General features: G+C 35.6%; 1 protein-coding gene across 1 annotated transcript in view; it reads right to left on the bottom strand.

The window, feature by feature from the left end:
• The window catches only part of IL1RAPL1 (interleukin 1 receptor accessory protein like 1), a 1,314,427-nt gene that overhangs the window by 270,728 nt on the left and 1,017,723 nt on the right, over nucleotides 1-25,976 (bottom strand). The window contains exon 6 of the mRNA XM_054471838.1: nucleotides 24,725-24,799. Within this exon, the coding sequence (XP_054327813.1) occupies nucleotides 24,725-24,799 (75 nt within the window). The remainder of the gene's footprint in view (nucleotides 1-24,724; nucleotides 24,800-25,976) is intronic.

Here is a 25,976-nt window from a genome sequence, read left to right as displayed (position 1 = left end):
CTAAGAATCAACTTGATTGCCAATGCAGAACCTCCAGAAAGGCTCAGTGAATGATGACACCAGCTGCCTATGGAGGGTAGAGTAAGAATTGGGAGGAAATAAGAGGGTCTGTGAAATGTCTGTTTATGAATAGGGTCTGTCTCTGTGATGACAATATGTTTATTCTCTTTAGAGGTTGAAAGAGAGTCTCTGCACTGCAGGACACCAGACCCATAAACATGCAGCTGAAACGCACTTTTATGCTAAATGTGAAACCTTTTCCCACTCATCTCTCAAATGCAGAAAGACAGGCTGGATATTGGAGGACTATTCTCTGTGAATCTGACCAGTGCAAAACAAAAGACCTAAAGATACCAACAGCAGAAATTTCTCAACTCAGCAGAAAACCAAACCAGAAGATCCACAATCAACATTCTGCTAAGAATTACCAAGCATTTTTTTTAGTGACCTCTACTTAATGAGTAGACAACCAAGGACCATCAAAAAATCAAAGGAAGCCTTGAACATGAGGGAGGCTCAAACATGTAACCAAATAGACAATAGGAACTTGGGAAAAATAAAGATTACATAGAGAGGAAAATAACCCCACAGAACAAAATCAAACAAAATAACTAACTTCAATGTTTTCAGAATGAGAAGAGATACTCTTGACTCCATGTGACAAGAAGAGGCTGCTATAGAAAAAGAGATATGCAGAAAAATGAAAACTCTTAATAATTACAAATATGTATTAGAAAAATTATTCAGTAAGAGGACAGGAAGGCAAAGTGTAGGAAAGGTCCCAAAAAGCAAATCAAAGTGAAAAAGAGATGGAAATTTACTCTAAGTGGCTCAGCTTTTGCTAGAGTTTTCATAATTGCAAACAACTGGCAGATAGTATGGGAGCCAAAATTACTATATGGGAGAATGAGAAGGCAGGAAATGCACGTTTGTGTAGGAAGGGTGAGAATTTGATAGAGAACTATATCTTAATCTACAGTACTGAGAAGTCAACATATTAAATCAATAAATCAATTTTAAAAAATAGAAAAATGCGTTCTTAATACAGCATGTGATTTAGAGGCATGGAACTAAATACCGAACATCAGCTATAGTTGCAGGTGTTTACCTCTGGGTAGTGGGGTAAGGCTGTGGGCAAAAAGAGAGGGGAACCTTATCTTTTATATAAGATGGCTTTCACAACATGATTCTACAGTGTATACACATACAACTGTAATGAGAATAAATTCTTTGTGTCACTTTCATCGTAAATGAAATACAAAACACACACATATCAGTGAGGACATTCCATTCCCAAATATGGGGGAAACATATTGCACATTTGCATTGGTTTTCACTCTCAAATATTTTATTTTAGGGTAGAGAAAACAAAAGGTTTTATGATTGTAGTGTTTCTTAGAGGCAGGACACGATCATTAACAATCATGCTATGTCTCAGATGCTCTTAGATGCAAAATTTGGTAGCAGCAGAAAACAGTATAGTGAGCTTTTAAGACAAATGTAAAATTGAATGGATTGAATTCAAATGACCAGCATTTCCTCTGAGAAACCTTCCAAGTTTTGGATTTTAAACTGCTCCTTTTAGAAATTCCATATTACATTAATAGCAGATCTTAATTCTTTATCATTTAATAACATCATTTGGCACCTTTATTATGGTCCCGTTACTTATTTTTTGTTTGTTTGTTTAAATAATTCAACTGGTTCCTGAAATCTAAATGTCTTGGAATCACTAGCATTCAAGATTCTCTGTACTCTTATAAATAAATACCTGATAACTCTTGACTTTCTAAATACATCGAGCAACCCAGAATAAATATTCCTTGCCCAACAGACAAGTGCAATTCCCCTTCGTTTCAAATCACATTGCATTATGTGGCCATTTCAGTACCATTTTCGTGTCTTGCTGATGACCAACACAGCAGGATGAAATGCACTTAAATGAGCTGGAAAATGGAAGTCCCTCAAACACTCAGGAATCAATATAGCACGGAAAGATAAATAAAGGAAGAAGAAAACAATACAAAACCTAAAATTGGTAAGCAGGTCACAAAAATTTAAATGCAAATAGACACAGTTCCAAATAAATACCAAATATGTGTTTGTCTATATATTTAAAAGAAATTGTTGAAAAAAATTATTGAATCAATTAACTTTTTTCTATTTTCTTCCATATTCTGTGTTATTTAAAATGTTGTTTAAATTATTCAAAGATTCTAAATATTTTAATAACATGTATAGATAGTACCTTCTTTTCCTGGATAGAAGGAGAATAATGTGAATTAACAGCAGAAAGATGAAGCATAATTTATGATGTCTCGCTAGTACATTAACTTGATAATATATGTTTATGAATGAGTGACTTTTAATGGACATGAAACATTTGTAGAAATAATCAACAGTTTTTAAAATAACATCTCATTACATTTTTAAAAAAATTAAAGTAAATTTTTAAAGTATTTGGAAACCTGAACGATTAAGCAGTGATATGATAATAGGATTACAGTAAAACTCATAGAAATACTTTTGTTTTCAGGATACAATAGTAAATATAGTAAATTTTTTTTTAAATTTCATTAAACTTGAAAAAGTAAGATAATCTCAGAAACACGGCAACCTAAACTCTAGTAATTCAAGAGGAACTTTTTGAAGACAATCTATCAGTTGATTACTCAGAGGTAAATAAAACACATTTCCTGTCCTCAAGAGGAAAATAAGAAACTCAGGAATTAGTATGCTTAATTATTCCAATAATAATGAGATCAAATGAGAAAATAAGTTATCCTTCCCATTAATAAATATCTGACTTCTTTTGTTACTTCTTTAAGAGAATCTATCAAATACAAGTCCAGCCCGAATACCTCACTCAAGCTCTGTACGTATTTCCAGTTGTGGGAGAGCCTTGTCAGAATGTACTATCGTCGTGTAACCACAGTTTGACTCAACATATTTCCCACAAATGTTGCTCCTCTTTACAACATTCTTTTTCTTATTATTGATACCACCTTCCTCCCACTCAACCATAATTAAAATCTACTTTCTTTGACTCCTATCTGTCAACTTTACTTAGCATTAGTCTACACAACAAGAAGATTTATACTTCTCTGAAAGTCAACTTCCCTCAACTCTGACCTTTTGCAAATCCTACTCTATTACTTTTTGCCTAGACAATTAGTTTCCCAATTGGTTCTCTGACCTCTGGCTCCTACTTCCTCTTATTCATTCTATAATGTATTATGAGACTACCTTATTAATTGGGCTCTCTTTCTTTCCTAATTTTATAAGAAATTGAAATTTCAACAGAATATATATGTATATACATATACACATTCCATTGTGATGTATTCCACTGAAAGTGTATCTAAATTCATAATGTGTCTACACTATTTTTTCCAGCACTATTTTTCATCAGTTCAGTTGGCTGAATTTCTTCAGTTGGCTACAACAGTTGCCCACTCCAAAAGCCAACATATGTTCTGTCATCTCTGCCTCTCCTAATCCTGGTCTTTCAGCAATGTCTTTCTATTAATACTTCATCAATGTCTGCTTAAATCTTACTCCTTAATTAAGGTAGAGTTCACATAACATTTTCACCATTAGGCCTTGCTTGACCGAGCTTTTGAAATAAGCTCTTCATCCCTAAACTCATACAGTGCATTCATTTTGGTATTTACCTACCACCTTCAAACTAACATTGAACAAGTGCTTGATAAATGAATGATTTCTTATTAATACATTGAGAACTTTTATTTTTTATTTTTGTGAATACACAGTAGGTGTTATATTTATAGGCTACATGAGATGTTTTGATACAGGCATACAATGTGAAATAAGCTTTTTAATATTTGACTCTGCTGATGAAGGTTAAAACCTGCTATGCTGAGCAATGTGACTGCCTCCATAGTTTAAAAAAGTTATGCCTGTAATCATTATGGTTAGATACTAGGATGTGTCTACTAATGGAGAAAGACATATTATCTCCGAGATTTTATTTGTGAAGACTTTGGGAACAATCTACCATTTTCCATTAGTAGATATAATCATTGATCCACTTGTAAACAGACATCCTTTTCTATTGCAGGTGAATCAACTCTTGACAAATGTACGAGAACAATTGAATACTGTAAAATTCACTACAAAGAGTTAGAGCTAACTTTCTTTGCTTTCTCGGAACTACCAGGATTATCTTGTTTTTTCTTGCTGGGAAAGGGTTAGAGGAATGCTTCCCTTTGCTTTACTTATTGTGCTCCACAAAACTCTTATGTTAATGGATAGTTTTTGGTACTGTCTTCCCCATTTGGTAACTTCAAGGGCTAAATGGGAATACTCTTCAAGTGAAAAAAAAAAAAAGACCACAAAGCACAACACACATGAACACAGAACACACAAACACACACACACACACAGACACACACACACACACACACACAGAGAGAGAGAGAGAGAGAAGCAACCCTGATAATTATTGAATGAGGGGTCTTGTTGATACTTCACTGTTCATAATCTCATGAACTTTTACTAAGTATCAGTTTTTGTGAATGTAGCAGAGCATGTGACAGATACTACAGTGGGTTCAATCGTGCCCGCCTCACCCCCACAAAAGATATAACCATGTGTTATAACTCCAGAATCTGTAAAATTTTTTACCTTATTTGGAAAAAGGGTCTTGGCAGATATAATTAAGTTAAGCTTCTTGAAATAAAGAGATCAATTTCAATTATCCAAGTGGGCTCTAAATTCAATGACAAGTGACCTTAAAGAAAAGGCAGAGGAAGAGTTGAGACAGATGGAAGGGAAAGAAAAACAGAGAAGATGAGGAGGCATTGTTGATCACAGGCAGAGGTTGGACTGGTGCGGCCACAAGACAAATAATGTAGACAGCCATAGACCTTGCAAGAGGCAAAGATTCTCTCCTAGAACCTCCTGAGGGGTTTCAGCCCTTAATTTCAGACTTCTGGCCACCAGAACCGTGAGAATAAATTTCTGTTGTTTTAAGCCATCAAGTAATTTATTACACCAGCCACAGAAAACTAACATAGATATAAAGATAACTTTTTAGTAAGGTAAGTGACTCAAATTGTTGCTAAATTTTTACTATGCTCTGAGAAGTGCCTTCTTTCTCCACCTCACTCCCATCCTCATTCCCCAGTATAGTGTCCTGTCATACAAGCTTCCACTTGAAAAGATCTTCAGATCCTCAATGGGACTCTCTGTGCCTGAGTTATAAAGTCTTCCTTTCTTGGCACTAACAACCTTTCTGATGAGATCACCCAGAAAGGTCTGTTAGCTCCCTCACATGGAGAGCAAAGAGCTCTAGAATATATAGCGATCATGATAATGACTAAGAAAACATCAAACCCACCAGGTCAGAGGTTTTTTTTCCTTTAGTGGTTGACACATGATTAGACATATTTATGGGATACAACATGATGTTTCCATATATGTGTAAATTGTGTAATAATCAAATCAGGGTAATTAGCATATCTATCACTTTAAATATCATTTCTTTGTTATGAGAACACTCAAAAACCTCTCTTCTAGCTATTTTGAAATATACATTCTTTTTAATGCTAGTCATTCTACTATGCAACAGACCACCAGAACTTATTCCTTCAATCTAATTATAGCTTTGTACCCATTGACCAATCTCTCACCACCCCTCCCCATCTTCCTAACCTCTCCATCCTCTGGTAACCACTATTCTACTCTCTACTTCTATGAGAACAACCTTTTAGATTCCACGTGTGAGTGAGATCATGCGGTGTTTGTTGCTCTGTGCCTGGCTTATTTCACTTAACACAATGTCTCCAATGTTCATTTACGTTGCTGCAAATGACAGAATTTCATTCTTTTCATGATGGAATAGTATTTCATTGCGTATATACAACATATTTTCATTATCCAGTCATCCATTGATGAACATTTAAGTTGATTCCATATCCAGGCTATTGTGGATAGTGCTGCAATAAACCTGGGGGGTGCAGATATCTCTTCAAATTACTGATTCAATTTCTTTTGGATAGCTATCCAGTAGTAAGATTCTTGGAACATATCATAGTTCTATTTTTTATTTTTGGAGGAACTTCCATACTGTTTTTCCTAATGACTGTACGAATTTACACTGCCACCAGCAGTATGGAAGGGTTTATTCTCCATATCCTCACCAACATTTGTTATCTTTTGTTTTTTTTGATAGTAGCCATTCTAATTAGAGTGAGGTGATATCGCACTGTAGATTTGATGTGTATTTCTCTGAATTTTCTGTTTGCAGACCTTGAAGGCCCCCAGAAGAAAAGAGAACAACAATTCTCAGCTTCCCTTCCAGATGTAATAAATTAAACTTTAGGCTGGGCACAGCGCCTCACGCCTGTGATCCCAGCACTTTGGGAGGCTGAGGTGGGCGGATCACGAGGTCAGGAGAATCGAGACCATCCTGGCTAACATGGTGAAACCCCGTCTCTACTAAAAATACAAAAAATTAGCCGGGCGTGGTGGCGGGTGCCTGTAGTCCCAGCTACTCGGGACGCTGAGGCAGGAGAAAGGCGTGAACCCGGGAGGCGGAGCTTGCAGTGAGCTGAGATCGCACCACTGCACTGCAGCCTGGGTGACAGAGCGAGACTCTGTCTCAAAATCAATCAATCAATAAATAAATAAACAAATAAATAAATAAATCTTTAGGGGGGTGGGGAGAGGCAGGGGATCAAGAAAACTAGGTGCATATGTTTTGTAAAAGCTCTACAGGTATTTATCATGTCCATTCCTAGTGAAGAATCATTGCCATAGACAGTTGGAAATTAAAATCCTCAGACCGCTGAGATTCTCAATTAGTCCATGGCAAGACCACTACCCAGTGGCTCATATCATGATACTTCTTTATTTGGAAAACAATACTTTAAGAGTGAAAATAATCTATAATATTAAAACAATTAAAACACATATTATTTGAAAAGCTGATGGATTATTAAACTGAATACAAAATGCTATCCTGCATTTGATAATTGAATTGATCATTATTTCAATAAACTATGAGAATCTTAGTCTTATCTCCCCACTGAGAACCTGTTCTCACAGAGTAGAATAAAGTCAGTTTCTCTCTTATTTTCAATATTATGCTATTGTGCAATTAAAATCAATACTTATATTTTTTAAGTCATTGAAGTTTAAAATAACATGCTCACCTTGTGACTATACTTCTTTTCTTTTTCTTTTTTTTTTTTTTGAGACAGAGTCTCACTCTATTGCCCAGGCTGGGGTGCAATGGCACGATCTTGGCTCACTGCAACCTCCACCTCCCAGGTTCAAGTGATTCTCCTGCCTCAGCCTCCTGAGTAGCTGGGATTACAGGCACCCACCACCATGCCTGACTAATTTTTGTATTTTTAGTAGAGACGGGGTTTCACTATGTTGGCCAGGCCGGTCTCGAACTCCTGACCTCATGCTCCACCCACCTCGGCCTCCCAAAGTGCTGGGATTACAGGTGTGAGCCACCGCGCCTGGCCAATACTTCTGTTTTTATAATCATTTTCACAACTGGAAATGTTTTTCTGATACTAGTGTTTATGAAACCTTGCACCTGGTAAACGTCAGCCTTTAGGAAAAATTGCTAATTATGTTCCTAGGTTAATACAGCATACATTTGCATATTAAAAGCACTTCTATTTCTACGTAAACCTTACCAAGTTCATTATTTATTTATTTTTTGAAATGGAGGCTTGCTCTGTCACCCAGGCTGGAGTGGAGTGGCACGATCTCGGCTCACTGCAGCCTCTGCCTCCCGGGTTCAAGTGATTGTCCTGTCTCAGCCTCCCGAGTAGCTGGAATTACAGGTCCCCGCCACCATGCCTGGCTAATTTTTGTATTTTTAGTCAAGATGGGGTTTCATCATGTTGGCCAGGCTGCTCTCAAACTCTTGACCTCAGGTGATCTGTCCACCTCGGCCTCCCAAAGTGCTAGCATTACAGGCGTGAGCCACCACTCCTGGCAAGTTCTTTAAAGTTAATATATATTTACAAGCCATGAGCAAGATGCACTGTAAATGTCATAAAAATATCATAAGTCAAATTTAACTTCTCAGTTAAGATTAATTTTGATCCAGTTGTTACAGGTTTTCTAAATGGATATTTACTAATGTCTACATAGTTTTTAACTTTAAATGCACAAACAATAATTAGCTGGCTTCAAACTACCTTTCTATATATAGTCAGATAATTATATTCAGAAAGAAAACGTGAATCCTAAATTAACGAAGTCCAACTTTGTGTGCAGGGAATTAATAGTCGTAGTAAATTGACAAGTCAATTATTAGTTTCACTTTATTTCAAGAAGTGAAATGAGACCACTTGCTTTTGCTTGCTATTTAAGAAGGGATTATAACTTGCTGCTTCTTAAAGAGTAAAACTCTAATGAACTAGGCGACTTTTCTATCAGCTTTTCTCACGTTAACTTTTGCAGCTCTCAAGACATTCTGTTCACGAATGTCCTAAGTACTTCCATTTTCCTAAGTGCCTTGAAAAGAACTTCATGCTCGAAGATCCGTGAAAGAAGAAAAGTGTCTCTCAAAATGTACTTGAAGGAGCAGAAGTACAAAAAAAATGGGAATGAGAAAATAGGAGGCAAAGATGAACAGAAGCAGATTCAAGAGACATGCAACTGAATAGGAAAAACAAAAAACAAAACCCAAAACCAAAAACCTGAGAAACCGCTGTAATCTGAATATTTTCATCCCCCCACCCAATTCACATATTGAAACCTAATCACCAAGTTGATGGCATTAGAAGGTGATGAAGGTATTAGAAGCCTTTGGGAGGTGATGAGGGCTCTGCTTTTGTGAATGGGATGAATGCCCTTATAAAAGAGGCATTAGAGAGCTGCTTTGCCTCCTCCACTATGGGAAGACTCAGCTAGAAGGAATCATCCATGAAGCAGAGAACCCTCGCCAGGCACCAAATCTGCTGGCACCCTGATCTTGGAACTTCCATCCTCCAGAACTGTGAGAAATTAATTTCTGTGGTTTATAAATCAATCAGTATAAGGCATTTTTCAGTTTTTTAAAATTTTTGTGGGTACATAGTAGGGGTATATATTTATAGGATACATGAGATGTTTTGATACAGGCATGCACTGTGAAATATGCACATCATGGAGAACAGGGTATCCATCCCCTCAAGCATTTATCCTTTGAGTTACAAACAATCCAATCATACTCTTTAAGTTATTTTAAGATGTTGTTATTAACAATAATAACCCTGTTATGCTGTAATAGATATCTACACTCCTATGTTTGTTGCGGCACTGTTTACAATAGTTAAGCTTTGGAAGCAATAGTGTAAGGCATTTTGTTTTAGCAACCTGAACTGGATAATACAGAAACATTTCAAAGGCAAGTTTATATTCAATGGAATTATTACTAGATGTTCTACTTGATGAGACATAGACTCTCTTAATAGTGGAAGAAAACAGAACTCAAGTAGTCTGTAAGAATAGACCATTTTAAATATTACAGGAAAGTTATGGATTTAAGGGAGTATTACACGTTGTGCACAATTAGAACTCAACAAAGGAGCAAAAAAGGTAACCACATTCAATACACTAATGTATAGAAATGTCACAACAAGTGCTATACATAAGCTTTGGTCACTATCTGTAAAATGGAGGCAAAATAGACATCACAGGCTGTTGAAAAGATGAAATGACACAACATACTTAAATGTCTTGCAAATGTAAGGTACTCTCAGAGCAAAGATAAATTAAGATCACTAATCAAGGAAAGCTGTGCCTACTGGATCATGACTGTTTGATTAAAAAGCTCATTAGAACGAGAGCTGACATTCATGACTGAAACTATGAGGAAAGACAGGAAGTCTTGGCATCTTGGGGAACAAGGAACATCCAGAGGTTAACCGAGATTATAACATAAAGTCCTTGTAGACAGTCATCTGTTTGTTAAGCTATCTATCTATCTATTCACCTACCTACCTACCTACCTACCTACCTAGCCACCTATGTAGATTTGACCAGACCTTGTGCCCAGTAATAAACTCATAAATGGAACTAGTGAACCAATTTCTCATTCAGGGCCCTAAGATTGTGGAGTCTACTTTACTAAATTTAGAGATCTACCTGAAACTCAAGACGCCAGTGAAAAGTCTCTACCCTTGACCAGTCTTCTAGCTGAACTATGATATATAACTGTTCTTTCAACCTCTATTTATTTATCCAAACTCAACCTACTGCTCTGTTGTGACCTTCAGTATCCATCTGATCTTTCCTCCTCTGTCTAATCGGGATTTGATTTATTGCTAGGCTTCCCTAGCCAGACTCCTAGGCCTTTCTCCATCTGTCTCTCTCATCCATGAAGGGGAATCTTCAATCACACCAGGCAATTAAATCAAAGTCAACAGTTTTAGTGTGGTTTACTCCATTACTCTGTAGTATATAGCTACTAAAAGAAGAGTGACATATGTATGTTGGTTTTTATTTATGAGTATTAAACCTGAGTGAATGCTAAATGAATTATTTATTTGTGTGCATCAGATACTGTCCTACATATCAGGGATGTGAAGATGAAAACATTATCGTACATGCTTTAAGAGTCCCAAATGCAACAAGAGAAATGGACACACAAAAATATGTACAAAAATGATGAGAGAAATGTTCTAATAAAGGTGTGAAAAAGAGATTTGCTAGCAATTGAGAGGTGGTATTTAATTCTGCCTAGTGGGAGTAGAGTTGGGGAAGAGTTCATTGGGGTGACATTGAGGTGGGTCTTAAAATTTGAGTAGATAAGCACAAGGGAAAAAGGAAGGAGAGGAAATTTCAGGTGGTGGGCATAGCATGTGCAAATGATAGAGTTATGTAGGTCCACGGTATGGTCAAGGGTGCCTGGTCAGTGGTGTGGGCTTAAGAGGAGAGTGCATGAGACTATAAAGACAAAATGGGGTCAGACTGTGAAGAAAGTGGCCTTTATCTTCTAGATAACAGGCAGACACATAACATATAAATTTTTACACTGAAAACGATATAGTTTACTGAATATAAATATCTCAGTAAGGTTGGTTAAAAGAATATCAATGAAGACCACGCATATACAAGAATTATATTTGCATCAAATGTTTTTCCTTTTTATTAATATGCAATAATTGTACATACTAATAGGGGTATGTGTGATATTTTGATATATGCATATAATGTGTAACGATCAAATCAGAGTAATTGGAATATTTCTCAACTCAAACATTTCTCGTCTATTTGGAAACACATAATATTTTTAAGCTGGCAGTCTGGTAATTTGTTTTTTTTTAATTTACAAAGAGGATTTTTTACCAAGCCAAACTTAGAGTCTGACACACTGACTCTGCTTCAATTTTTGGTATTATCTACTAAAAATTCTAATGCCTGTTATAGGATTTCTACTCTCTGTTGTCCCAACTCTCGACTCTGACGACAATACATAGGAATGATGACTGCATTACATTCATGAAAGTCACTATATGTAGGCTTTAAATAATGAAGCAAGAATAATCACTGATCCTTTTCTTGGCACATGCTCACAAGTAAATTAGGTAATGCCTAGCCTTGAGTAAAGGACCTTAGGAACAAATATATATCCCGTGGAAATTTGCAGAGAAGAGTAAATGAAAATGTCTGCTGGGAGAGTCAACAGACATTTCTACTTTTGTTAACAAGTCTGTAGTAACAAAATAGACATAACTACTTTTTTGTGGGGCCAGATTGCTAAGGAGAATTTGCCCGTTTCATTCTAACGCTATGATTTTTGTATCACCTGATGGGGAGATTCTCCTTTCATAATTAACTGTGTTGCTCTAAACTCCTTGCTTCTCGGGTAAGAGATTTGATTAGTTACTCCAAACACGTTACAAATCATATTATATCATGTTCCAATCTATAACATGGTGGAACAGATTCACATTTCGCGACAGCCATTCTGAATCCAGAGCCTACCGGCTCCACAGTGCAGCAGTATTTCGTAGTATAAACTCTCGATTTACCAATCAAGAGATTAGACACTCAGGCCACTGGACTCAAACTACCCACTAGACACGTTTTATTTGGCCAAGATGGTATTAACAATAAATTTAAAATTTTATAAGTAGAAAATGTTTTCCCCACTTCAGCATGGTCTCCATTCTCCTTTATAGCATTACATCTGGCCTCACTTTACTTATTCATATTACGAGAAGTTGATTTTATAATCCATTCTCTAGCTCTACAAAGCATATTGATTTTTTCCTAAAAATGTCTTTAACAGCTAAGAATCTGCCATTTGGTTTAGGTTTAAGGCTGGAAGAGAACATACTATATATGCAGGCTTAGAGACAGCAGAGAGATGAATGCAGATCTAGAGTTGAGACGTACGCGCTACAGATACACAGGAAAGGATGTCAGTATTAGTTGGGAGAAGAGGAATGGAAGAGTTTTCAGCCCAAGAGAGACTGCATGCAAATGCATCAATCAGGATGGGTCATTCTACCCTCACTAAGTGAATGAAGAGGCATAATAAAGATGACAGCTAAATTAATGAGATGGATTAACCAGGGATGTTAAACAAATATTGAATATGGAATATGAAAAGATAGACTCCATAATAACCACTGCTTTTTCCCCTATCTTTGTCTGCTTAAAAGCCCCATTACCAGCCTCCCCACCCACCCACCCACTGCCACATCTACGTACTCACACAAAAATACAGGCTTCATCACAGGAGAGAGAGACACACAACAGCCACTGAGCCAATGCCCCTCACCTCTAATGCCATAGTAATCTGTCCAAAATTTAGATCTGTATCTCATTCTAGACCAATTAGGATTTCTCCTTAGGGAACTTCAAGTTCTCACTAGAGTTCCAAACCCACATTTCCGCCTGGTTAGAAGAACTAAGCAAAGTATTCCTTCACCCTGTATGCCCTCCTCTCCTCACCTATACACTCTCCACCCCTATACAAAATGATCACATGCAGAAAGAGTAGAGAAGAAAGACAGAGAACAGTCGAGCATTATTCCAATCCTTCTTAAGGCCAGCACCACTCCTGTCTTTTAAGTGATTTGTCACTTATGACCAGAGCTCTAACTATGAAGTATTAAATCCTGTGATTTTTCAAGTTTCAATTGCTTAGACATAGGAAGTTGACCCCTCAAAAAAAATCCCCAAATTAACCTTTGCTTGAAAGAGCCATCTATTTGAGACAAAAATAAAATTTCTGGATTATTTCCCTTCTAAATTATGTATATATTGCCTCAGTTCTCTATTTTAGGTCATGCACATAGTGACTGAGAGAAAATACAATCCAGTACTTTCTGCCCTGTTGATAGTCAACAGTAGGATTCCCTCTTGACTGAACATGTCTTTCATAATAGTCACCGATGTTCTCTGTGACACATAATTTCTCCTGAAGCTGAAATCTCATGTATTCATCTAATATAAGATTCACTCATTTTATTGAGCTCCCATTACATAAAAACCTTACTCTCACTCTGTAATTAGTAGCAAGTCCCAATAAAGAGCATTGGAGTGACAACATATTATTTATGGCAAATAGAGACAGGGTTTTTGTTTTTTAAATAATAATCATTACAAATTACATTTATGTTGAATATGGTGAACCTGATTTAAAAAACAAATTATATTTATGCCTAAGAACAATATCTTGTTTAAGTCTTTTAAGCAATATTGTATGTGATATGTAATTCTGAAAGAAATATTCATACTACTTATAAATAGGCTATAAAATAAGCAGAGTGCATAAAACTTGTCTAATTGCACCCCAAATATTTCAGTCAAAAATAGGTACATTTACAGAAAGTAGTAACAACTTTTAACCATTTAATTAAGAAGTCTTAAAGTTGCCAAGATAATTGACATGATCATCATCAGAAATACATGTTCATCGGAAACATTAAATTTTTTTCTTTTAAGAAGAGAAAATACAAAATATTTTGTTTTCTGAACTTTCCCTAAGCTATTTCACATAATGGTAATGGCTTCTTACCGAATATTCGTGGTAATAATCTCAAATTTTCCCAGGACCTGCCGTATTGTAAGTATCCTATTTCTAGTGATGGCTTGATGTGACAGGATGCACTCAATTTTATTTTTCCAGAAAAGCAACGCATTCTGCTTTGCTTCTTTCCTACTCAAAAAGCCGCCATTCTATAAAAGTTCTTCAACAGGCAAGTCCAAGGTGGGTACTCTGCTTTTACTAAACTAGAAACAAAAACTCAGAGAGTGAGAAAGTCTGTAGCCTCACTGGGGAGAAGTGAAAGGGAGAGAAAATTATTCACTCTCTTGGACTCTTAAGCAACTTCCTGGCTTTCTGTCATGCTTGTTGTAGACCAGATCTAGCGGTGGGAGGTATCTTCTCACAAGACCATGAAGCCAAGACTTATTTTAAAACAGATGAATTTTGGAAAACAAAAATTTTTAAATCAAGATTGTTTTCCTTTCATAATTCAATTAGTATATGTTATAATGAGATTTTATAAATTTTCATTACAAAATTAAATAAAAATCCTTGGCATTTCTAAAAAAGTAGTGTTGGCCGGGCGCAGTGGCTCACGCCTGTAATCCCAAGACTGTGGGAGGCAGAGGCGGGTGGATCACGAGGTCAGGAGATCGAGACCATCCTGGCTAACATGGTGGGACCCCGTGTCTACTAAAAACACAAAAACAAAAAAAAATTAGCCAGGCGTGGTGGCGGGCACCTGTAGTCCCAGTTACTCGGGAAGCTGAGGCAGGAGAATGGCGTGAACCCGGGAGGCGGAGCTTGCAGTGAGCCAAGATCGCACCACTGCATCCAGCCTGGGCGACACAGCAAGACTCCTTCTCAAAAAAAAAAAAAAAAAAGTAGTGTTGAACTTGTGTGTGGTGAATTGGAAGGAAGCCTCTTCATGAAGTTTTGCTATGGGGCTTAGGTTTTAAAGCCTTATGGACACTCTATGTATTGGACTCATGTAAATATCTGGCATGTTTCGGAGCATATGTTTAAGTACATTTTGGTAATAGCTTCATTCATAAAGCTGCAAATCAAGTGGCATTGTACATACTTTTGTTTTTAAAAGAAATTATTAAACATATATGAATACATTAAGATAAAAAGAAGTGACTGCCAGAATGATAAAATGAAAGTCACACAAATTTTAGAAGAATCAAAATACAAGATGTTCCTTTTAAATCTGGAAATAAGAACTCTCATCACAGTTATAGAAAAACAAGTGACACCATGGGCAGTTGTCCTATTAGGGTATATTTCAACAAAACCAAGGCAGATAAGGTAGTAGGATGGCGTTCAAAGCATATCCCTTGTGAAAATAAACTATTTTGTCATAATTGGACATGAGATATTCCGGTTACTTAACTATTCTACCCTACAGAATATATTTCCAAAGAATTAGATTAAAACCAAATACTGTTGATTCTGAAGCTGGTGAGTAAAATGTAATATTTCCTCAGAGGAGGCAGAAAGTCACAATGAGGATGTCTGTTTCCATTAATAAACAACAGAAAGTCACACATGGTAATGGGTGGATGATCCTTTTTCTGGATCAGTTAGAGACGCAACTTGCAGTCTCATATCGATGAACCTCATCTTAGGAAAATGTAAAAATCTGCATTACCACAGGGAAAACTTATGGGGGTGATCATTCAATTACAAAAGGGTTCTTATATGAAATTATTCCCCACAGAGTTTCTTTAAATAGCATATTTCCTTTGTGCATATAAATCTTTCATTGATCATTAGCTGCTTAAAAGAGAATGGGGGACAGAGCCTCTTAAACCTGACATGTTAAGCCACTGCTAATTGAAAATCAATCAAAAATGAAGGGAACACTTCTCTGAAATTATGATGATTCAATTTACCCACAAATCTGTGGGAATATACTAAGTTGGTAAAGTAAGGTTTGACAGGAATGCTAAGTGTTTTAACATGAAAGCATAAAATACTGGTAACCTGTTTTCATAATCTTATTGAAGCACTAGTTATTTTTCATGAAGAGTCTGCATATAATTTAGAAATCCTTAGTTATTTAGCCAAAATTTGAGAGGAAATTTATGGATGAACATATCTCTTTATATTCAAACTTTAAATGATGTGGGTCTTTTTTATAGTTTCTATTTTAATGGACATCAGTCATGTAGTGCATACTCTTATTCTAAAACCTCTTTCAATATTCTACAACATAATGTTCTTTGATAGGTTTATTTCTGATAAACTGGCATTTACTTTGCAAATTCAGGAGTAGTTCTTGTTAACATAGGATACTCACTGTATTTTTATATGCTAGTAAACTTCAATCATTAAGAATGACTTAGAAAGCTTTGTGATAACAGTGTTTGTCAGGGGAAAAGCAGCATTTTTTTGTATAAAATGATATGACTATCATCAAAACCTTCACGAAGAACTTGACAGGCATAATGGTGTAAAATTATTTTCCAGGTCTCTTGTTTTTAAAAATACTATAGCTGAATTTCCTCTGTTTACAAAAGAGAAATTTTTTTACTCTTATTTTTGTCTTGATGGTCATTTATAAATTCATGTGGCATAGTGTCCTTTAAATTATCATTTTCTTTAAATAAGAATAGAGATAATTTTCTTCTGTTATAACTATGTACTTACCATATGCATTTGGCTAGACTTGATGAATTAAGTAATCTAAAATCAATAATTTCTATAATTAAAAAGTTTCACTGAATTACAAAAATTTAGTATGCATATTGAATCCTTAAAGGGGAGATGGAAATAAATTTTCTAAAATCTTACTTATCCTGTAATGAAGCCTGTATCTGCTGCCATAGTATGATACTGTAGTAAGAATATAAGCATGATCAAATAAGCATTGACATTCAAAATGCATTTCAAGAATCTTCTATATACAGTACTCTTTTACAGCATTCAAATGTCTCAAATACTAACAGCAAACATGTGTTGACTACTTAATATATGCCAAGTAATGTATTAATTTTTACATGAATTATCCGATCAAATACTCGCATTACCTCCATAGAGGCAGTACTATCTTGGTATCTTTTTTATTGATTAGGAAACTGAAAGCTGGTTGTTCAAGGTCACACTAGAAGTAAATGGTGGCGCTAAATTGTCACATAGGCCTGTGTGAGACTTCAACTGGGAGCCACTACTGTACAATGCCTCTTAATTATAACAACAAAAACACTAAAAATGATAATATGATGATCACGAGGATGATGATAATGGCAATAACAAGCTTTTGTAAGTTTTTTATGTAAAAAACATGTAGCCATTTTGAGTCTCCATTTTCTCATCAATAAATGAAAAAGGTTTAACCGGGCGCGGTGGCTCACGCCTGTAATCCCAGCACTTTGGGAGGCCAAGGCGGGTTGATCACGAGATCAGGAGTTCAAGACCAGCCTGGCCAACATGGTGAAACCCCGTCTCTACTAAAAATACAAAATTTAGCTGGGCATGGTGGCGGATGCCTGCAATCCCAGCTACTCGGGAGGCTGAGGCAGGAGAATCCCTTGAACCCAGGAGGCGGAGGCTGCAGTGAGCCGAGATGGCGCCATTGCACTCCAGCCTGGGCAGACAGAGCAAGACTCTGTCTCAAAAAAAGAAAAAAAAAAAAGAAAGAAAAAGGTTTGACCTGATAACTTCCAGACCCCCTCCACCTCCTAAAGTTCTTCGCTTAGAATTGCAAAGATTTATACCTATATAGCTTCTTAACTGACTGATAACAAATAAAATAGTACTCTTAGTGCTGTAGCAAAAGAGTAATCTGCATAATATGTGTCAGCGTCCAGCGTGGGGACTAGACCAGGAGTTGGAAGCTTAAATGCACTCTCTTCATTGCTCTGTGACAGCACTCTTTCTTGGGCCTTTTCTTTCTTCTTCTTTCCCTTCTGGCCCTTTTGGAAAGTAAGTGAACAAGAAAACTCACTTGTCTCTGTCCCAGTTTTTAAAGACTTTAACAAGTGCTTCATTGCAAATTTGTTTAAATTCCTTATAGATGCTGGATATGAGACCTTTGTCAGATACATAGTTTGCAAATACTTTCTCCCATTCTGTAGGTTGTCTGTTTCCAAAGAGCTAAAAACAGAACTACCATTTGACCCAGCAATCCCATTACTGGATATATACCCAAAGGAATATAAATCCTTCTATCATAAAGGCACGTGAATGCGTATGTTCACTGCAGCACTGTTCACAAGAACAAAGACATAGAATCAGTCCAAATGTCCATTAATAGCAGATTAGACGTTTTAAAAAGTGGTACATATACACTACAGAATGCTATGCAGCCATAAAAAGAATGAGATCATGTCCTTTGCAGGAACATGGATGGAGCTGGAGTCCATTATCCTTAGCAAACTAATGCAGGAACAGAAAACCAAATACTGCACGTTCTCACTTCTAAGTGGGAACTAAATGATGAGAACACATGGACACAAAGCGAGCAACAACAGACACTGGGGCCTACCTGAGGGCGGAAGGTGGGAGGAGAGAGAGGAGAAGAAAAAATAACTATTGGGTACTAGTAGCTGGGTCACAAAACAATCTATACAACAAACTCCTGTGACACGAGTTTACTTATATAACAAACCTACAAATGTGCCCCTGAACCTAAAATAAAAGTTTTTTTAAAAAGTGCTTTTACTGACTTCCAAACTTTTGGATATCATTGGCCCACAGGAACTGTTCTTACCTTCACGTCCATCTTTTTTATGGGATTGCAAACCTGTCCTAGAACTAGGGCTTGACCACTTAAAACTTTTTTTTATTTTTGGAGACAAGGTCTCACTCTGTCACCGAGGCTGGAGCGCAGTGGCACAATCATGGCTCACTGCAGCTTCAATCACCCCGGCCCAAGTGATCCTCCTACCTCAGCCTCCCAAGTACCTGGGACTACAGGCGCGTGCCAACACACCAAGCTAATTTTTGTATATTTGTAGAGATGAGGTCTCACTATATTGAGCAGGCTGATCTCAAACTCCTGAGCTCAAGGGATTTGCCTGCCTCAGCCTCCCAAAGTGCTGGGATACCAGGAGTGAGCGACCGTGACTGGCCCTGACCACTTAAAAAGGAATTTCGACTTCCACTTAGATAGCAGTTTTTAAAGCAATCATGCGAAGTTGTATTTTTTTCCAAACCTATTTCTCCTCTCTGTCACCAAAAAGTGACTGAATTTGAGAATCTGAGAGAATCATGTAAGTTAGGTCATACAATGACCTCAAAATACTAATACTAGTTTCCATTTATTGATTTATCATCTGTTTAATGATATACGATAATAACTGAAAGACTGGTATGACAAGTATTCCTTTTTAGGTCAGTCACAATTTTTAGGGTGCTTTTTGGTTTCAAAAGTAAGATAGACTAAGAGAGCTGTTAAGAGTTACCACTTTCATTTACCTTGGGATGATAAATTTGGATTGAGTAGAATTGAATGCCATAGTTTAAATAATTATAATACCGGTCTGTATTTATCTTTCCATGGTTTAATTATGATGTCTATTTGTCCAAAAGCTTTAATTTATGTCTAACGGGTTTATTTCGGGCACTAGAAATATGCCGATTGGTATGTCAAATAATCTTTAAAAAGAACCACATTTTCCATAAAAAGCTTGGATTTGGGATATTATTGTTTTTCTCCTAGTAGAAAGGGAAGTTTCATGGTTTTTTAATTTGAGTTTTTTGGTGAAAATATGTCTTGTATATGCTCTACGATCCAGTAAAATCAAATCAATGGCCTTACATTTGCTTATGACAACCAGTAGCGTAAATGTAGATAAGAAAATCTTGCCGATACTGACTTTCCTATCTCTGGGAGGTGTCATATTTACATCATTTGTACAACTCAGCAAAACAATAATTTTTAGAATCAACAGTATTACATGACACTTTCAGAATTCGGTATCAAATTCAACACCTAAATAATGTTGTTTCTAGGATATTTATATTAAGTATTTTCTCACCCTAGAGAGGAAACAAAAAGATTTCCCAAGTTTACTAATACAGAGTAGTAACTATTCAGAAAAGATGCGGTCAATTATGATCTATAATAAAATGTATGGACATTTTCCTTTGGTCTATTCCAAATCTAAAATTCTGCAACTACAGTATGGTGGAACAAGCCAAGCAAGGAGTGCTAATTAATTTCTAGTGTGACATTTTATTTTAAGTAGCCTATAGTTAAACTGGATAAACTGCATATATTGGATAAAATGTGTATCCTTTTACTAAGGTCTGTGTTTAAAAATGTGAAGTTTCTTTATGTCCTCAACCATTTTCCTCCTGATGTGAACATCTGGTGAAACCTTATTACCCACTCAGATACAAAAAGTGCTTGCTTTTTAACAAGCTTAACAACGAGAATAAATTAGTAAAGAAAAATAAGAGCACGGTTGGACAGCTTACACGGTTCAGTCTACACATTATATTCTCTTGCAGAAAATTTAGAGGTGTGTGTCCTTTGTGCTGTGAACAACTTATTGTCAATTAGTATTTATTGACATTCCATGTGCCCAGAGTACATCACAAAATTACTGGGTACTTTATTAAGAAACATAGAATCTGGAGGAGGGTCCTAGCTGAGCATTAGGATGAGCAAGAGAAGAAAATGGATAGAGATTACAGACATTCGATTCGGTTTGTATATTTTCTCAAGGGTAGACATTTACCTAAATGGGCTAGATCTTTCAAATATGGATAAACTCAAAGAGCAGCCACTTGTACTTAATGAGTGAAGAGAGAAAAAGAAGTAAAAGACAGGAGAGACAAGTGATTTTAATATCAAAGAAAAGAGATCTTTAAGAGTTTTATGTTATAAAGTTATATTCTTTTATTAATTTTGTTAAAGATTAAGTAGTATTTATACTTATTACATACTTCTGGTGGGAGTTTATACAACTTCTCTGGTGAGAATTCTGAAAATATGTACTAAGAACCTTTAACAAAATTATTTCTTTTTATCCAGTATTTTTACTTTTAGGAACTTGTTCTGTTGAGATAACTATAAAGTCAGAGGGAAAATGTATAGGTAAAGACCATCACATTATTTATAATAACAAAAATGTGAAGAATTCAAATTTCCAGCAATATATATGAAATTATATGACATTCACATCGGCCATTAAAAGGATATTTTGTGAGAATATTTAATAGGAGCAGAGTGTATTTATAATGTAGAGTGTAAGAAAGAGATTCTTTTCTCTATTTCCCCAAAATTTCTACCATTAACCTTTAATAATTATTTTAAAGCCAACAGTGACATTTAAACAAAGTGATACACATATCTAGATAAGTAATTAATGATAATTTTCAGTGAATTCTGAGTTGTAAAATATAATTTGTACCATTAAGTCAAGGGTAGGGTGGATTTCTACTCTTTGAAAGTCTGGTAGCGATAGAATATGCTCTCTGTCCTGGAAGGTTCTGAAAGTGGGCTCCTGGCCATAACAGGCAGGCCACATCTCTGAATGACATCCTCAGGGCTCAGGTTTAGCAAGACAATTGTGTCCATCTTTTGATTCTCTTGACTATAGTAGCCTGAAAAAATACTCAGGCTCACCTCCCAGATTGACTTTCAGAACTGTACAGTGAAATTTCTGGGCCTTTTGCCCAAAAAAGTGCTATTCATATATTTGCTGATGCCTGAAAGTTATGTAAATGGACAATGTTCTCTTTTTTTACATTTAGAAATAACATACAGTTGCCACTTAAAATGGAAATGCCAGGTTGTGACCACGTATTGATTCAAATTCAAAGCCGACAACTTACATATTTTATATGAATTTAGTTTCCATTATATGATTTTTTCCTAAGTACTTTGCTTTTAGTGCTTTTTGCTTTCTTTCTACAATAAAAGAATTTAAATGACCACTATCAAACCCTTTCCAGTTTGAAAAGATGGAGGAATTAGAAGAACAGGACACAAGAAAATACAGAAATATAGAAAATGGGAAAGGTAGGCACGGCTAGCAAACGGCAGAGAAAATGAATTTGAAGATGAAGAGCAAATCCATGCACTTCATGATTACATCAAAGTTCATTATTAATGAATTACATATATTTGTGAGCAAACTAGAGAATCTATGGACACACAGTTACTAGGGTTGATTGGATATGTGTGTAACTTAACTAGGATGCTCAAGTTAGGTCACCAGACATGTACAAGCTTAGCTTTGCGTAATTCCTGATGATTTTTCTTATAATGTAATTCTTACAAGAGTTTGGTTATCCTCTGAGGTCAGCTCTCAATTTGGGAACAAGTGGAGGCAAACCTCTGAATACTTGGACAGTAAAATTCTGTTGAAGGTTTTCAACAGAGTAGGTTATAAGTTCCCCATCACGGGCGCAGGCCACCCTCTTTACTCCCAACCCGTGACTCTTCACTCAGTCCCTCTTAGGATTTATATCAGATTTTGGTGACAAAATCTCTCAGCATTTGAACCTGTCGAATAGGTAGCTTTGTCAAATATGGAAAGGGCAAAAATTAAATCCTTAAGAAAATGAAAAGTCAAAATACATATTTTGGAAAAAAATGTATATTTTAGACACCTCATCTTAAGCCTTTTTTGTCTTTAATATTCTTTCCTATTTTCACTTACCCTTTTTGATTCACCTACTTACTAGCAATGCTAGCAAAGTAGCAACAATACTATTAAGGTAGTTACTTCAAATCAACTGTTGCTCACAAATCCAAAGATTAAGGTTGAATTTCTCTAACTAGTAAATGATTTATCTGTATACTATGAACCAAAATCATAAAACACAACAAAATAAAAGTTGCTTAAAATAATCCACCAGTTTAGTCAGTGGTTAAAGAGACCTCATGCTCCTTTTTGAGTGACAAGAAAGGATTTAAGAGCATTTTTTGAAGCATTTTAGTAACAGACATGCCCATATTTCTTCAAATGAATGTATACTCACTTCCAATTTGCATAAGAGATTTCCATATTTTTAATTTCCTATGGTTAGTCTTTGTGACTTTGTTCAAGAGAAGGTAAAGCTTTAAATACAGCTTTACCAATTATTCTATTTTGTAAAACAGTGTAGTAAGAGGTAGAGAACAATCTGACTTATTACAAATTCAAGGACAATAAAAAGAAACCCAATGGGCAACAATCAACCATAAAATTCTTTTCATTATATTGTCAAGCAAAGGCATACAATTAATTTTATTTTTACTGTGTTCATTATAGTAACTGGTACCATAAAACCCTTCCTTCTTGGCCCAAAATGTTTATAGTTCTATATAACTCCTTAGAAATACATCTTCCTACGAATTATTGAAAGATCAGTATAAGCATGGCTACTTATGAGAATTTATAAATAAAAATGTATTCATAATGTAGCAATAAGTTCTAGTGTAATTAAGGATGCCATGGCATGCATAAAGTGCATGATAAAATTTGAGTGCACCTATTTGCTTCATGTGTGGCATTGTTTTAATGCTATTTGTAACCTTCCATCTCAAAATAACAGCAATTATAATACTACTTGCATTTATATGACATTAATTCAAAAGGCTTGAATCAAACAAAGATATTAACATCCTGACTTGTATAAATCCTGTATGTTCATGCTTTAAAGCTAGCAAATACAAGCATCTCAAGCGCTAGAAAGCCATTGACCACAATAATTTTTATAGGTGCTAAAACCATCATCATATCTTTGTGTACTATAACTTTGGGTATGTTATTAGTAAAGATTATCACATCTGTAATCTTCATTTGGAAAATGAAGATTTTACAATTTTGATGCAAATTCTCACTCCAGGAATAAGAATAACATTAATAACTTAAGGGATGGTATACTGATTCTTTTTAGTTATACACAGTAAATGCATTTTCACTCTTGTATGATTAATCTAAGAAGAAATTCCTTAACAAACATGGATATTCATTTAAATTTATATTTTTGATAACCTTTTACAATGCACCACTACAAACAAAAACTTTTCTGCCGAAGTCTATGGCATATGCATGCATACGACATTTCAAATAAAATAAGACCTAAGAGAATATAACAGAATTGCTATGTATATATTTATAATTAAGAGGGAAATTTTTCATAATTTAGCATAACTGAATATAGCTAAATCAAACTCAAAATTTCTAGATGAACCTCTAAGATAAGTCAGAATTCTGATTTGTATATAATTGTATATTTTTTCAAAACATATTTTGTCTATAGCCTTATGTCCCAAATCTGCTAGTCCCTTAACCAAAAGTCACTTGGTCATATTTTATTAATACATTATCCAAAATATAACCAGCAAAATTTATATTATATTTGATTACACTTAAAATGTTTTTTAACCATAATGGTGACATTTATTTTAATAAATTTGAACCCTTTCCCCTAAATTTCAGAAATCGCATCTTAACCTATTAATAGAAATTATAAATCAAATTGTTCCATAGTGCCTGTTTGAAAACCAATTCAAAGCTTGTAAGATAGCACTGTAATACCGTCACTAAAATCATCAGCCTATCTCATTTTCCAATAACCATCTAAATAGCATGTGAGGTTTTACATCCATATGTCCAACTGGGTCCTAAGGCACGCACTGTAAGGAATGAAATGGCTAGGTATGCTAGCATTTTCTAATTCTGTTCCCTATGAGTACAAATGGATTTAGCTGCGAGTATTACATTGGGTTACAATCTAGGCTTATTAACTGTCACAGTGTAATGAGAACAGCATATTAACTAGAATTAAGGAATTACTCACCCAGCTGGGTCTCCTGAATTGTCAGTTTACTTTCCACAGGATACAAAAGCTTGGGTGGCTTATCAGTCAGAGGGGCTGAAAAACAACGACAATAATAATACAGAGACTTACAGTTATGCTGCATAAAACTAAAAGATAGAATACAGTCTATTTTCCCAAATATTTTTCATTTTCAATGTAGAGTTAAAGTGCTCTACCAAGTAACGATGAACATACTGCAGATAACACTTTCAGGCAAGCTGAAAAGCTATTAGATTGTACATGAGTAAAATATAACACTTCCAGATTGACAGTCACATGACACTAATGAATTAGACCATCAGGATTGGTCAATCCTTGTGAACATACAACTGTGTTTCAGAAAGCATTTTCAATTTGTTCTTTGTTTTACTTTCAATGGGATGTCCTACATTTTTTTCTGTGTTAATTAAAGCTACACATGATATATGTGGCATGTATTACAATGATTTTTTTTTGGCATAAAGTTGTCTCATTATTCTTAATTCCATTCCTAGTTTCCATATCCTAGATCACATCATTTCAAAACCTGCCATTTAGTTATTACATTAAGTATTTCCTACATACATAATCTAAGTGAGGTAGATGTGGCATTAAATTAGTACAAGCATGCACACCCACACCAACGGAATATTTTAAATGATATTTTCCATTTAGTCTAAACTCTTTCTATTATCCACTACATTTTATAGTGTTTATTGCTAATTTGCATGATATACTCTCTTCGATTTTAAGCTTCTACACATTTCTGCTCTGTGCTCTCGTCAACTTCAATTATCAGCCCACAAATCTAAGAGTTTTCCATTAGAAATCTTGAAGATAGATAGGTTTTCCACTGCATACTTCACTCCTAGCCAAACTAGACTATATCTGGACTTCAGTCAGTTCTCCTTCATTTAGCCTCCTCACTCCGCCCTGCCCTCTCTCATCGAATTGCCTAGGTCCCTTGAAATCTATCACTGAAATTTCTACTCTGTATCAAGTATATAAATTATCAATTAAGGATTGCTAAACTAAATGTTTTTGCTTTGATGGCTTGCTTTCTTCCTTGCCAAGAGGACATGCCAGCTTGGATGATAACTGGAAGGCTAATCTAGGCAGAATTGCCAGGAGTTGGCCACATATACTTATCACCAGAGGGTTCAAGAATTCAAGCTTTAGCAGCTTGCCTCCTCTTCTTTTTAAAGTAAAACACATTAAGTACAAAGGAATGACATACCCCAAGTCAGAGAAT

Source organism: Pongo pygmaeus, chromosome X (assembly GCF_028885625.2).
Source record: "Pongo pygmaeus isolate AG05252 chromosome X, NHGRI_mPonPyg2-v2.0_pri, whole genome shotgun sequence".
Classification (NCBI taxonomy): Eukaryota; Metazoa; Chordata; class Mammalia; order Primates; family Hominidae; genus Pongo; species Pongo pygmaeus.
Note: the sequence above shows the minus strand (reverse complement) of the source record. Positions and strands in the feature narration are given on the sequence as shown.